This window comes from Gymnoscopelus microlampas, assembly GCF_963454915.1.
Source record: "Gymnoscopelus microlampas genome assembly, chromosome: 24".
Lineage (NCBI taxonomy): Eukaryota > Metazoa > Chordata > Actinopteri > Myctophiformes > Myctophidae > Gymnoscopelus > Gymnoscopelus microlampas.
The window spans coordinates 33,365,858-33,379,428 of NC_139961.1; the positions used below are offsets into that span (position 1 = coordinate 33,365,858).

Sequence of the window (13,571 nt, forward strand, 5' to 3'; positions counted from 1 at the left end):
TTTTTATTTGTATTATTATTATTCAGTGGTGGAAGAAGTACTCACATGTTTTACTTAAGTAAAAGTATCGATACTGCTATGTAGATATACTCTGCTACAAGTAGAAGTCCCGTATTAAAACTGACTTGAGTAAAAGTACAAAGTATTGGCATCAAAATATACTTAAAGTACCCAAAGTAACAGTACTCATATGCAGAATGTCCCATTTTACAAGGAATCATATGTATAAGATTTATCAAAATCTTTTGAAAATAGCCGATCTACAAGCTCAACTCACAATGCCATGGACCCAAGCTTAAGTTGTACTTGTAGATCTGCTATTTTCAAAAGATTTTAATACATTTTAAGACAAAAACATAAAATAAATAATTGCTGATGTGTTAAAATGTCAACCAGATTTCGCTACTGGAAGGTATAGGGTTGTCAAGATTACAAATTTAAGTTGACATTAATTGTCACTCAAATAATTGCAATTAACGATTTAATTGTGTGTTTGGCATTGAACATGGGAACATATTAGCCGTAGAATACAACTCTCGTAGACGTATTTATGATTCTGACGTTCAAACGTCAGAATCATAAATACGTCTGAGTTGTATTCTGCAGCTAGGAACCTGAAGCCTTTTAGCCAGGCTTTGTAATCAAAATTTGCACAGGGCAGATATGACAAATAACTGAAATATACAAAGACATTATTGGCATATTTAATAATTTTATACATGTAAAACTAGCAGAGATAGCTGGCGCTATTTCAGCTTTTTTTCAATATTTGAAAATGTGTGAAAAATGTTCAACATGCAAAATAATTCAAATAATTGCGATTAGACTATTATGTAATAATAATTGTGACAGGCCTACTGGAAGGCCTATTGCCTGCACTGCAGGTAGGCTGGCCCCTGAAACACACACCCGTTTGCAGTCAATCATGATTTGGCCACCTCGGTCCTCCACTTGTTTTCATTCATGCAACTCGTTTTTCCTGCAGAACCTGCGGCCCTGCCCAGCTCTCAAGTCTGTCTCTACCCTTTAACTTAACATCTGAATGGTTCATCGGACGTCTTCAAGTATCATCACTCAGTCAGTCACTACCATCTATATCTCCTTTGGGAACGGGCAGAAAGGTGGATTCTCTTCATTTCTAAACCTCTCCAAGACTCCAACTGAGGCAAACACCTTTTACATACAGGAGATTTTCGAGTCTTTATGGGTAACGCGTGTTCCTCTGCTTTCCTGCATCTGTTCTGACTGATCGCCTTTTCCTTCATTTCCTACAGTTGACCCCGCTGTGCGACCAGGACCAGTGGTAAAGTAACTAAGTACGTTTACTTCAGTACTGTACTAAGTACAATTTTGAGGTATTTGTACTTTACTTGAGTATTTCCAAATAGGCCTATACTTTTTTCTACTCCACTACATCTCAGAGGCAAATATACTGTAATACTTTTACTCCACTACAATTATTTGAAAACTTAAGTTACTAGTTACTTTGTAGATTTTGATAATTATTGCAAAACATACATTAACCACTTCAGGCCTATATACATTTTGGCCATTTGAAAATGACCGATCTACAAGCTCACAATGCTAGTGATGCATTGTGAGCTTGTAGATCTGCTATTTTCAAAAGATTTAAATACATTGTATGCATTTGAAAACTTGTGAAATGGGACATTCTGCATAATGACTACTTTCTACTTTTGGAAAGTACATTTTGAAAACAATACTTTTGTACTTTTACTCAAGTACATTTTTAATTCCGGACCTTTTACTTGTAACAGAGTATTTCTACATTGCAGTATCGATACTTTTACTTAAGTAAAACATTTTACCACTTTTTTTTCCCACCACTGATCATCACCAGGACCATGAGCTCCAAACTGTGGACAGAGGAGCAGTTCAACTGCCCGGTGTGCCTGGACCTCCCCAACGACCCCGTCACCATCCCGTGCGGACACAACTACTGCATGGCCTGCATCAAGGACTACTGGAGCAAGCCGGACTCCGCGGGGGCCTACAGCTGCCCGCAGTGCCGCAAGACCTACTGCCCCAAGCCGGACCTGTCCAGGAACACCATGCTGGCCGAGGTGGTGGAGCAGCTCCGCAAAGGCGTCCTCAGGCCCGATCAGGCGCGCGACTCGGTCCGGAGCGCACGGAGCAGCGCACGCGGTGGTCAGTGGTGTAAAGTAACTAAGTTAGATTTACTCAAGTATTTTATTTATATATATATAAATAAAATAATTAGTCCCCACTTAAGTAGGTTATTTTTTACTTTATTGAAGTATTTCAGTGGTGTAAAGTACATTTACTCCATGTACTTGATAACATTTTTTGGTATTTTTTACTACATTTTTGAACATTTGTACATTTTTTAATTACGGACTTTTACTTGTAACAGAGTATTTCTACATTGCAGTACTGATACTTTTACTTAAGTAAAACAATTTTAACACTTTTTACACCACAGGCGGCGGTACCTCGTCATCATCCAAGTCCTCCGGGGGGAAGCTGTCCTCCGCGGCGGTCGCCTGTGACATATGCCGAGGTAAGCAGCGGCCAGCGGTGAAGAGCTGCCTGGTGTGCATGAGCTCGTACTGCGAGGCCTGCCTGAAGCCCCACCAGAAGCAGGCCGCGCTGAAGCAGCACGAGCTCATCGCCCCCACGGGCCAGCTGTCCCAGAAGATCTGCACGCAGCACAAGTACCTGCAGGAGTTCTACTGTCGCCAGTGCAAGGTGTTCGTCTGCTGGCTGTGCACCAGCAACCAGCACAAGGGCCACGAGTGCGTCTCCACCAAGGTGGAACGTGAGGAGAGACAGGTGAGACTGATTGAGTCGCCATGATGCCTGGCTATCCACACGTTTGTTGTTGTACTAGGGCTTAAATGTCAAATGTTCAACCATGTTCAAATCACATAGGCTACTTAACCATTTTTCAAAAGCATACATTTAGAAAAAAATGTATGCTAAAGTTATTGTCATCCTCATATTAGTAAAGTTAATTATATCTCCATCAGTAAGTAATCCATCAAATGAATCGCACAAAGGTGGATGGTGTGACTGTGATGTCACTGTCCATGCGGTTAATTCCATTGATGGGGTTTTCTGCTAAAGTGGTGCTCATTGTGTTCCACGTTGTCTGCAGTCTGGCTGAGAACATTCCTGACTACATTCCAGTTTATTCATAGCGCACCACCCGCCCTTGGTTTAGTTCTACCATTTATTTTGACAGTCAGTGTACAGTCAATGGTGCAGGGTTAAAGGTAGGGCAACAGATAAGGGACAACTTATGCATACTAGTAGTCGTAGTACATAGCTAGACAACAATATCAGTTGCTTAAAATAGCAACTGATTAAAAAAATCGAGAAGGTTCTCCATAACGGCTGAAAAGCAGCTGCCTGGGTATGAAGAATCATGACATCACTAGTGGAGGACGTTTCTAGTTGTGCTTAGTGTATTGACTATACTTGATACATTATTGGCCTACACTGTAAAAGTACTTTAGAAATGTCTTGCATTCAAAACCAGCTATATTTGCAACGCTCTATAACTATTTCTACTGGTTAATATGAAATTAAATGTATATTGATTATGATAGTATCTTTGTGCAGGTATTTGTTTATAGGTAGCTTTGGGGAGTTTGCCAGGGTGGACATCACTCCTGATGTCAATGGAAAAAGGGGGTAGGAAGAGAGCAGACGTTCCACATGACAGTTCATGAGTTGGACTAGAACCCATGATGTTGCAGGGATGACGGGTTATGGTTGTGTTCCTATGTGCATGTGCACCTATTGTGGCGTGTCCATTTAATGGCGCTTTGTTTAACTGCATGACATGTATTCTTATATTCCCGATACATCACCTTTCAGAAAGAGCTGTCGCTGATGCAAGCACAGAACCACCAGCGTTTGAAAGACAGAGAGCTGCAGCTGAAAGAGATGAAGAAGATGATGGAGGTCATGAAGGTTGGTCAGCTAACTAACTGACATCAACTAATAAAGATCAACAAGTTAGTCTCGACTCGTTCACACCCCTTACATCTGCATGTTACTCCATTTCCCCCAGCGATCGGCAGAAAGGGTGCACAGCGACACAGAGCTGGCGCTGTCGGAGCTGCAGAGATCCATAGAGCGTCTCCAGGAGCTGGTGGAGGATTTGATGGAGCAGTCTGGCCTGGAGAAGATGATGCAGGCGCAGGAGGTCACAGAGGGCCTGGAGGCTGAGATCAAGGAGTTGAAGAAGAGGGACACAGAGATGAAAGAGCTGTCGTCCTGCGAGGACCACATCCATTACCTGCAGGTACTGTATGTGGGCGGGTGGGACACAGCACCATCCATCCATCCATCCATCCATTCATGTATCTAATAAATATGTTTGTCTATGTGTCGCTTGTCTGCCTGTTGTCTGACTGTGCCTCAGAGTTCTCAAATGTTTACTTACCATCTACAAGTGAAACTATCCAGATGAATGTTTAAGATGAATTAAACATTTTGTTTGTGTTTGTCTGTGTCTTCCATTTGTTTCCCATGCATGTCCACAGACATGTGAATCCCTGAGCACCCCCCTGGAGACGGGAGACCTGCCCAGTGTGCAGGCCAATCCAGAGGCTTCTTATGAGCCGGTACGCGAAGCCATCCTGGATCTCAGGGAGACGCTGGAGGACCTGTGCAACCAGGAGCTGAGCAAGATCACCAAACAAGGTTATTGATACATGGATTTTGTTGTACAATGTTATCATGTTCATAGAAATACAAGCATAGAATGGACATTTTCATTCATAGCAACGCTGTGCTTCCATGTCAAACACAGAAGAGGAAGCAAGTGCCTCCATGGCGGCCTATCTATACTATACATATCATATCTATGGTTCTGACAACTCGGGTCATCTGCAGTCTTGTCATGTCATTTTATGTTGTCTAATCTTTCTTTTCAGTGAATGACACAACCCTGTTCACTTTGGGAGACGGCAGTGGTGAGTTTGACACATTATTATTATGATGATGATTATTATGTGTTGTTTATGTTATAGCTGTAAGCTTACGGCAATAAGCCTTCTGCCTCTGATCTGTCACTCTCTTACCTCTTGACAGCCAATCGAAGTGAAGCATCAAAAGGCGGCATTTTAAAGTGTGAGTTTCTCATTTTCTTCCTGTATACACAAACTGTTGTTAAATGCATCATTAATCGCCCAGCACTGTAGTTAAATATAACAACGAATGTCATGTTGGATAATGCATAAATGGCACATTTTCTTAATGCGTTAATTTCCCACAGTGTTTGGTCTGGGTTCTCGCAACACAAACAACCGCTCTCAGGGTATGTATGGCACTCTTGTTGTCTATTGATCAGTTGACCGATCAGTCAATCAATCAGTCAATAACTCAATCAAGTAAACTTGACATGATCTTCCTTTGTTGTCTTACAGCACCGACACTTAGTGTCCCAGTCAACTCAAGGGTTCCAGAAAGGCGAGGATTAGGTACTATAAACACTGATGTCTTACCATTCCCCCCAAATCATGTTTTTTGTAACTAACCATGAAAATCCTGCTAGTTTATTGCGCTATGCATATCTCCAAAGCATTAATTTATAAAGATTGACAACTAAAGTCTGGTTTTCAGACACTCACTGAGATAGATTTTAATCATATGCAACAAAGTCCAAACCACAGCATGCTTCATATGTGTAATATTTATATATTTACGTTTTACTGAATGCTCTTAAGGTGTGGGGCTGAAGACACAAGATATAAGGAGCAGAGATCTGCCAAAAGATATCAGGAGCAGAGACTTGCCACAAGGTAGGAAGTGTGTGTGTGTGTGTGTGTGTGTGTGTGTGTGTGTGTGTGTGTGTGTGTGTGTGTGTGTGTGTGTGTGTGTGTGTGTGTGTGTGTGTGTGTGTGTGTGTGTGTGTGTGTGTGTGTGTGTGTGTGTGTGTGTGTGTGTGTGTGTGTGTGTGTGTCAAGGTTGTAAGTTAAAATAAAAACAGAAATTCAACGTAATATATGAAAGCCTGGTAGAACAATCCCTCACCCTGTATGTTTCTGTGCTTTAAAATGTCTATACATAACGCAAATGTGTATACATAACGCATGTTTTAAAAAGGTGCTTCTTCCTCATTGCAGACAGAGGAAGTGGGAATTCACCCAGGCCTCGAGACAGGCAGAGGAGAGAGGAAAGAGAGTCAGGTAAAAGACAACAGCCAACACGACACATTGTTCGACTGGTCTCACTAGTTCTTCACCCATCTTAAAATGAAGACTTCCTCGAAATATGAATTCTTCCTCCCCCAGCATGTTTCATGAGCGTTCAGGTGGGGTTGGAACCTAACAGTGGGTTGTGCTATTTTCTGAAGAATATAGCTGAGAATCTCTGATCTAGAAAAACAACACAACCTTTCAGTCAAAATATAAAATAATGATAACATTTTGAATTATTTACATCAGCATCTCTCCCTTCATGTCTCTCTCACAGCTAGGGAGACCAGACCCAGCCCACGACCTAGCCCACAGCCTAGCCCACAGCCTAGCCCACGACCTACCCCACAGCCTAGCCCACGACCTACCCCACAGCCCAGTCCGACTCCAAGTCGGAGAGAGTCCCTGTCTCTGTGGAACAGATCTAATAGGAACCACACGCCCATTAGCCCTCCTCCAACACCGGAGCCAACACCAGTTCCTGTCCCAGCTGTGGTCCCTGCCCCGAACCCGACAGTAACCTCCACCCCTGCGTCAACTGGAGGTATGGCATAATGCAGTGGTTCTCAAACATTTTCAAGTCATAGACCTCAAAGTGATATGTATTTAGCCCCATAAGATTTGTGTTGTTAAAAAAAGGCAATATTATTCAAATGTTTCGGAAATAGCCGATCTACAAGCTCACAAAGCGTCAAACCAGGGGATCCCTGGAACCCTCTCGTGGACCCCTGGGGGTCCCTGGACCCCACTCTGACATAAGGGTTGTAAATCTTTATTGTAAATGTCAATGTAAATATAATGATGTCAGATTGTTGTGCTTATAAAATAAACTGCAATAACATAACATTTACGTATCTAATACCTCCGTGTAATATTGCCACCCAGATCCAAAACTACTACCAATATTCAACCTGAGCCAAAAGTCCATGTTTTCTTGTTAGTCTGGTCTCACTCTAATTTGGTGTCTCTTATCTCGTCCCTTCAGGATTCAGTCGGATGGCTTCGATCAGCAGCCTGTTCCGCTCCCATCGGCGCACGTCGACTCCGCAGGCCACGCCCATCGACCACGCCCAGTCTGCCGGCGCAAACCCACGTAAGACCCGGCCCACAGCTCTGAACCTTAAAGTGAAATGTACAAGAAACGGTTCTACTGCAGTGAGAGGAAATGGGAATACATTGAGAAACGGCACCTAACCCATTCAAACCTGGAACGCATATGTCCATATTTGTATACTTTGGCTGTTAAAAAAGAACAGATATACAAGTTCATAGTGCTGCATCGAGTGCCTATGAACTGCTATTTTTGAAAATTTGTGCAAAACTTTGAATATATACGTATATATTTTTAAAGCAACATTTTTTCGCTTTAAAATCATTTTTGGGGGGTCTTGACATGACAATTTGTCTATAAATGGCAGAACTACAAGCTTGTAGTGCGGCACTCGGTGCCATCTGCTATTTTTGAATAGCCAAATAAAATCTAAAATGACAGAGATGCGTTCCTGGATTGAATGGGTTAAACACTAGAGCTAAGACTGCTCTATAAAATCTCTCATTTGCCAGAGATTAAATGTGCGTTTTTGCTCACCATGTCCTACCATGGATTACCGTGGTTAAATGACATTAAGTTTACAAAATGTTTTGAGCTCTGCTTAACTGTGGGACTCTCTCAACAGGGGGAATGGGTGTGCTAGCTGAAGCACCAATAGAAGGTAAATCACCGCTTATCATTACTTCGAGTGCTAATGTAATGTCTGTACTCTGCTCAGTCTAACTCTAAAGCCTATAATGTCAATGATTGTTTAAATGATTCTGTGCTGATCTCTGTCTAATGCTGTGTTTTCGTTGGACTTGACAGTTAATCCCAGCCTTTTCTTGGACTTGTCCATGTCAGACTCCATGTCGAATCACATGGCCTTCCCTGCGTGTGAGTTAAAGTGAAGATTTCATGTTTTAAATGCTGTAAATGTATTAACCACATTAAAGCTGAAACATTGCAAAAATAGCACATCTACAAGCTCACAACGTGTCACGATGCAACGCAATTGTGAGCTTGTAGACCATCTATCTATCCTCATAGGACGAAGCAATGACTCTCCTGTGACCTCTCTGTCGTTCGCAGTGAGGGAGATCAATATTGATAGCATCCAGGCCCCAGAGCCAAGGACCCGAGAAGAGTTCCTACAATGTGAGTTTTGACAAAATATTGCCCCTGAGAGGCAAATACTACAAAACCTTACACAATTCAGTTGGACCGGCCCATGCTAATCTGATATACTCCAATTATGCTGTAAAGTGGGTTGTTTTGGTGGCTCAGTAACCATGTGGACACAGACCTATTGGCAGTATCATGGGTTTAAATCATAGAAATGCCCTCTAAAAAATATACAATTACAAAGTATGCAGGTAAGTAAGTGGTTATGGCCCCATTTAATTGCAGGCTATTAATTGTCATGCATATCACTGATGAAATAGAGACTTGGCATTGGACCACAACATTACACAGTCATCATTTTCTATGACAAACGTATCAAACAAAATAAGAAATTATTGATTTAATTGCATAATCTTTAATATTTGTTTTATATCTTGTGTAGAATAAGCATATTTTGTTCTCCGTTTATTTGAACTGTCTCTCACCAACCTCCTCCTAGATGCCGTGTCTCTGACCCTCGACTCGAACACGGCCCACCGCCGGCTGGCTCTCTCTGACGGCCACACCAAGGCCACCCTGCAGGGGTCAGCGCAGCCGTACCCCGACACCCCGCAGCGCTTTGACGGCTGGACCCAGGTGCTGTGCCAGGGCCCCACCTACGCCCAGCGCTCCTACTGGGAGGTGGAGTGGAGGGGGCGGGGCTCTTCGTTTGGCGTGGCCTACGGGGCTCTGCAGAGAAAGGGTTCGGACGCCGGGGCGGGGCTCGGCTACAACGCCCAATCCTGGAGCCTGGAGGTGTCGGACACCTGCTGCTCGGCCATGCACGACAACGAGAAGAGGGACATACCGGTCACCTACTCCCCTCGCGTGGGCGTCTTCCTGGACCTGACGGCGGGCACGCTGGCCTTCTACAGCATGGCCGAAAGCCTGAGCCTCCTGCACACCTTCCGCGCCAACTTCACCCAGCCGGTGTATGCCGCCTTTGGTGTGGGCAGCGGGGTGGGAGTGGGTCTGGACTTTGCCCTTGGCCAGTTCAGCTCAAGTACAGACAGTATCAAGATATGTCCCATGTGAGGACCAGCTGGTAAAGTCATTGGCATTAATCATTTAAACCCTATTCAAAACCCCTTCAAAATTGCAGATCTACAAGCTCACAGCGCTTCGCATCGTGACGTGTTGTGAGCTCGTAGATCTGCTATTTACATTTAGCTATATTTTTGCCCCATCAACAATAATGGAGATTTTTGCCCAAAATAGGGACACCAGGGTGAAAGTGATTAATGTCCAGTACCAAGTTGCCTTTTAGATAGTCCATATCCAACATCTCACTCTCATAATTGTATTTTTTATTTAACTTTATTGAAATTGTATCTATTGAATTGGATTGTGTTTTAAATAGTTTTCAAAGTGATTTTGCTAGTTTAGCTTATTATTCATTTTTTTTAAAGGCTTAGTTTTTAAGTTTAGTTTTTTGTAACATGAGGTATTTTTCAGTCTAATGAATGATGTTGAATTGAATTGTGATCTCTATTGAATTGCATTGTGGGAATGCATGGTTGTAGTTCAGGAGGCAAGGTTATACTTTTGCCTTTTCATTAGTTTTCAATTTGAATTGAAAATGTTTTTTTATTAGTTTTAGTATTGCTATTGTAATATGAGGTATTTGTCAGGGGTGAGATTAAAAAAATGTATTGTGTAAAGTAAACCAGCAAAACATACCATTAAAAATCACACCCTGTGTGAAGGAAGCGGTGCCTTTGATGAGCCCCGTATTGATGTTGTCATCAATATTTGTTTATGGGACAGACGCACACCCGGACAGACACACGGACACACGGACACACGGACACACAGACAAAGTCAGATATAGAGCGGTTGGCACCGCTACAAAGAATGTATCCACAAGTAAAACTGACTCGGCAAAGAAAAAGAATGGAAGATAGATATCAAATCCACCTAAAACTAGGCTTATGAAATAAATTGTCTATGAAATAAACAAAGACAAAAACGGACATTTTATCTATGGTTTGTTTGATTTAATTTAGCTATTGTTTTTTGTAAAGCCTCATTTTTATTTAGTTTGATCTCATTTTATTTTATTTTAACTTTTAGTTAATTATAATAACCTTGAAGGAGTTCGAACGCTTGCTTGTGATTGTAAAGGGTACCGGTTTGATCCTGGCATTGTGTTGAAGTGTTGTTGAGCAAGACACTAAACCCCATACAACTCCCTGCTGTTCAATAGCTGCTCCTACTAGTTGGGTTCAAAGCAGATAACTGGACATGTACATGTCAAGTTTACTGACCATGTTGCAGCATGCCTGATTTTCAACCTGGGAAGAACCTTCCCTAAAACACCCTGGCCAAAGCTCCACACGCGTCCTACCTAGACTCTTCTCCCCCTGGCTCCCAAGCTATGGAATAAATTCCCCCTTGCAGTCAGTAGTGCAGAATCACTCTCCATTTTCCACCAATCTGAAAACTCACCTCTTCTTCTAATCTCACTTTTTTTTGTTTTAAGTAGATGCTAGTTAGTTATACTATGCAGATATGTTGGTTACTCCATGTCTTTTTATTTATGGCTCAGGGCTTAGAAAGCAGACTTGTCCGAGACGACCTGAGAAGTCTGGATGGTTCATAATGTAAAATAAAACCATTCATGCTTTATAAACCAACAGTAGTATTTTTAAATAAATCATTTGACAGACAGGAAGCCAGTGTAAAGATCTGAGAACTTCAGTGATATGATCCACTTTCTTGGCATTAGTTAGTCTGAATAAATTGCAGCCACCTGATCAGTTTTGTATGGAGACCTGTAAAGACGCTGTTACAGTAAAGTCTACTGAAGATAAATGCATGTTTGCATGACAGTTTTCCAAATCCTGCTGAGACTTAAGTAATTTAATCCTTGATATCTAAAGGAACATTATTTCTTCCTGTGTCAAATGTGCATTGGAGATCTTGCCTACAGGTAACATTTTGCAGATTGAGTTGTAATATTCAAGATGAAGGATTTCAGTAATGAAATGAACAGTTGCATTGTTTTCACTGGTTTATTTAAAAAAGAGGCAAATGTACATTTTACAAAGCGTCATAGGCTGAAACGGGAGGTATGTGCAAATCACATAAAATCTTACATCCTCTGAGCTGACCAACATAAACCATGTGGCATCAGAATCTATCCAACATCCTCCGAGGTGACCCCAAAACTATGATGTGATGTCAAAAAATATTAACAGAATTTGTCTTTAACTACTAAGACAACCATATGGTATGATGCATCCCCAATGACAACTTTATTTATGATCCATCCCCACTGACAACCTTATTGTACAAATCATGCTCAATGACAACCCTATGGTATAATCCAACCCCAATGTGCCTCCTCTCTTTCTACCTTTACAACACTCCACATCAAACCAATGACTTGCCTTCATTATTAAATATGTTCAAGCAATGATAATATGAAATGCCTCACATTCAAACACGTGTGAAAGCAAAGTATTTAATTTATTTTGAATGTACAGTATTTAAAAACAATGACAGGACAGTTTTGGTTTGTGCCAAAGAACAGTTAAAAATAGAAGTTCAGATTCCCTTTTTGTGGGTCTCTACGTCTGGAAAACCAAACAAAAGAATTATGCAAAATATATTAACATCTTATTTTGTACTGAAATATTAGCATAGTTATAGCCTTCAATAACAGGCATGCACGATGTTAACTTGCCTTGTATCAGTCATATTACTAGACTTCCTATACCTTAAACAGTGTCAGTAAATCATAGCTTAAAATGGGTTAAACAAAGTGCAGTAAATGAGTATTAAAATCAAATAGATGGACGGATGGATGGTAAACTTTAGTCTGGAACATCTTATGCTTAATTTATACTGAAAATGGCCGATCTACTATATGAGCTTGGAGTAGATTGCCATTTTCAATGTCACATGACAAAATATAAATCAGTCATTAAGGTTGCAGAGGTCAAGTTGAAGAACACAATGCCAAAGTCTTTACCCGCACTGCAAACTACTTACTGGGTATTGTGAGTACGGTAGCACATAACATGGTTAATGTCTATCAAGTTTCAGAAAACACAATATTACAGTACATAAATTAACGCTGTATTTAGCAGTTAGGAATAATGTGTCGTTAGATTCTAATAATGCTGCATAAAAAAAAGTAGTTAGCATACAGTAAAAGCATTCATTCATACAGTGCATGTCTTTGCAACATTCCCCAGAAATGCTCATGGGAAAATGTACATTAACAGTAATGCTGCCCTCTGCTGCAAATGATGTGAAGCACATGTCCTTGAAATAACCCCAAGATTAATTTTAACCACAGATAAAAATAAATAGTAATAAACCTGAATTTACAACCAAAATGAGGTGTCAGTGATTAGGGCCTGGGCCCAGCATACTGAACTGTACCACATGGACCTGAACAAAGCATGGGCCTGAGCTTTAAAACATATTTTGGTTAATGGATCAAATAGTGGTATTCACCCCGTGCAGTTAAACTGTAGGAACGTAAACCCCCTAATCATCACTGATGCAAACTGCACTTAAAAAACCCAATAAGTGCATCTAATAATGTACAAACATGGCTTAACATGGACACATACAAGAACAGTGCTGGCTTCTCCTTTAAGGCCTCAACTAAAACCTGAAGACAATGGCGGAACCTTTAGGTCCAGACACTCTCTTTGCCTTGCAGCCAGTCAGGCTGCACGGTCACAGGTTCTGACCTTCGGACCTTCAGCCTAGCCCCACAAATCTGTTGAGAGGTGCATGCTGGGACTTGTAGGAAAAGTCCTTTTTACCATGCAGAGAACAAAGGATGTACAGTATAGCCCACTGGGAGTGGTCAGACAACGCCGGCGCAAAGGTCGACTGAGGATCATAATACTGGATAGGCAAGGGACAGAGCTATTAGCCTCGGATTAAAAGGTTTATGGGCCCCCGTATCGCTTCTGGACAAGCACAATGTATTCACACAGCAAGGCCCTGGATGCTCAAGAGTCAAATATCACTCTCTCTCTTCCCATCTTGTTCATGTTCTACCTCGTTTTCCATTCAGAGTTAAAGGGATATTTCACTTTCAAAAAAACTTTGGGTCATTTTATCGTCTACTCAGGCTTTAGTCAGCCCCCCAGACCGTTTTTAAGTTGCTTGATTCAGTATTTAGATATTTGATATACATTTTATTAGACACGCCCCCTTCC

At 41.5% G+C, this 13,571-nt stretch overlaps 1 protein-coding gene across 4 annotated transcripts; it reads left to right on the plus strand.

Moving 5' to 3' along the window:
* Positions 1 to 1,030: 1,030 nt before the first annotated feature.
* On the plus strand, positions 1,031 to 10,988 carry trim25l (tripartite motif containing 25, like). 4 transcript variants are annotated; one of them, XR_014600272.1, is made up of 19 exons: positions 1,031 to 1,316; positions 1,862 to 2,169; positions 2,465 to 2,814; positions 3,865 to 3,960; positions 4,061 to 4,294; positions 4,536 to 4,695; positions 4,929 to 4,967; positions 5,086 to 5,124; positions 5,270 to 5,311; positions 5,421 to 5,474; positions 5,721 to 5,795; positions 6,120 to 6,182; positions 6,469 to 6,735; positions 7,177 to 7,284; positions 7,865 to 7,903; positions 8,050 to 8,118; positions 8,314 to 8,379; positions 8,846 to 10,034; positions 10,410 to 10,988. XR_014600272.1 is itself a non-coding variant. In XM_084050778.1 (18 exons), the coding sequence occupies exons 2-18, from the start codon at positions 1,866 to 1,868 to the stop codon at positions 9,418 to 9,420; spliced, it is 2,580 nt and encodes an 859-aa protein (XP_083906904.1). In that variant the 5' UTR covers positions 1,031 to 1,316; positions 1,862 to 1,865; the 3' UTR covers positions 9,421 to 10,988. The 4 variants fall into 4 exon arrangements, 3 of the variants coding, with proteins under 3 accessions (XP_083906904.1, XP_083906906.1, XP_083906905.1); XM_084050778.1 differs by having other exon boundaries at positions 8,846 to 10,988; XM_084050780.1 differs by having other exon boundaries at positions 7,868 to 7,903; positions 8,846 to 10,988.
* The last annotated feature ends 2,583 nt before the right edge of the window (positions 10,989 to 13,571 follow it).

Bases quoted from the DNA above. Each gene is read 5' to 3' on its own strand.
- trim25l (XM_084050778.1), top strand. From the start codon at position 1,866: ATGAGCTCCAAACTGTGGACAGAGGAGCAGTTCAACTGCCCGGTGTGC. The intron at 4,968-5,085 runs GTGAGTTTGACA...ACCTCTTGACAG, and splicing joins CACTTTGGGAGACGGCAGTG to CCAATCGAAGTGAAGCATCA. The intron at 5,125-5,269 runs GTGAGTTTCTCA...AATTTCCCACAG, and splicing joins AAAAGGCGGCATTTTAAAGT to TGTTTGGTCTGGGTTCTCGC.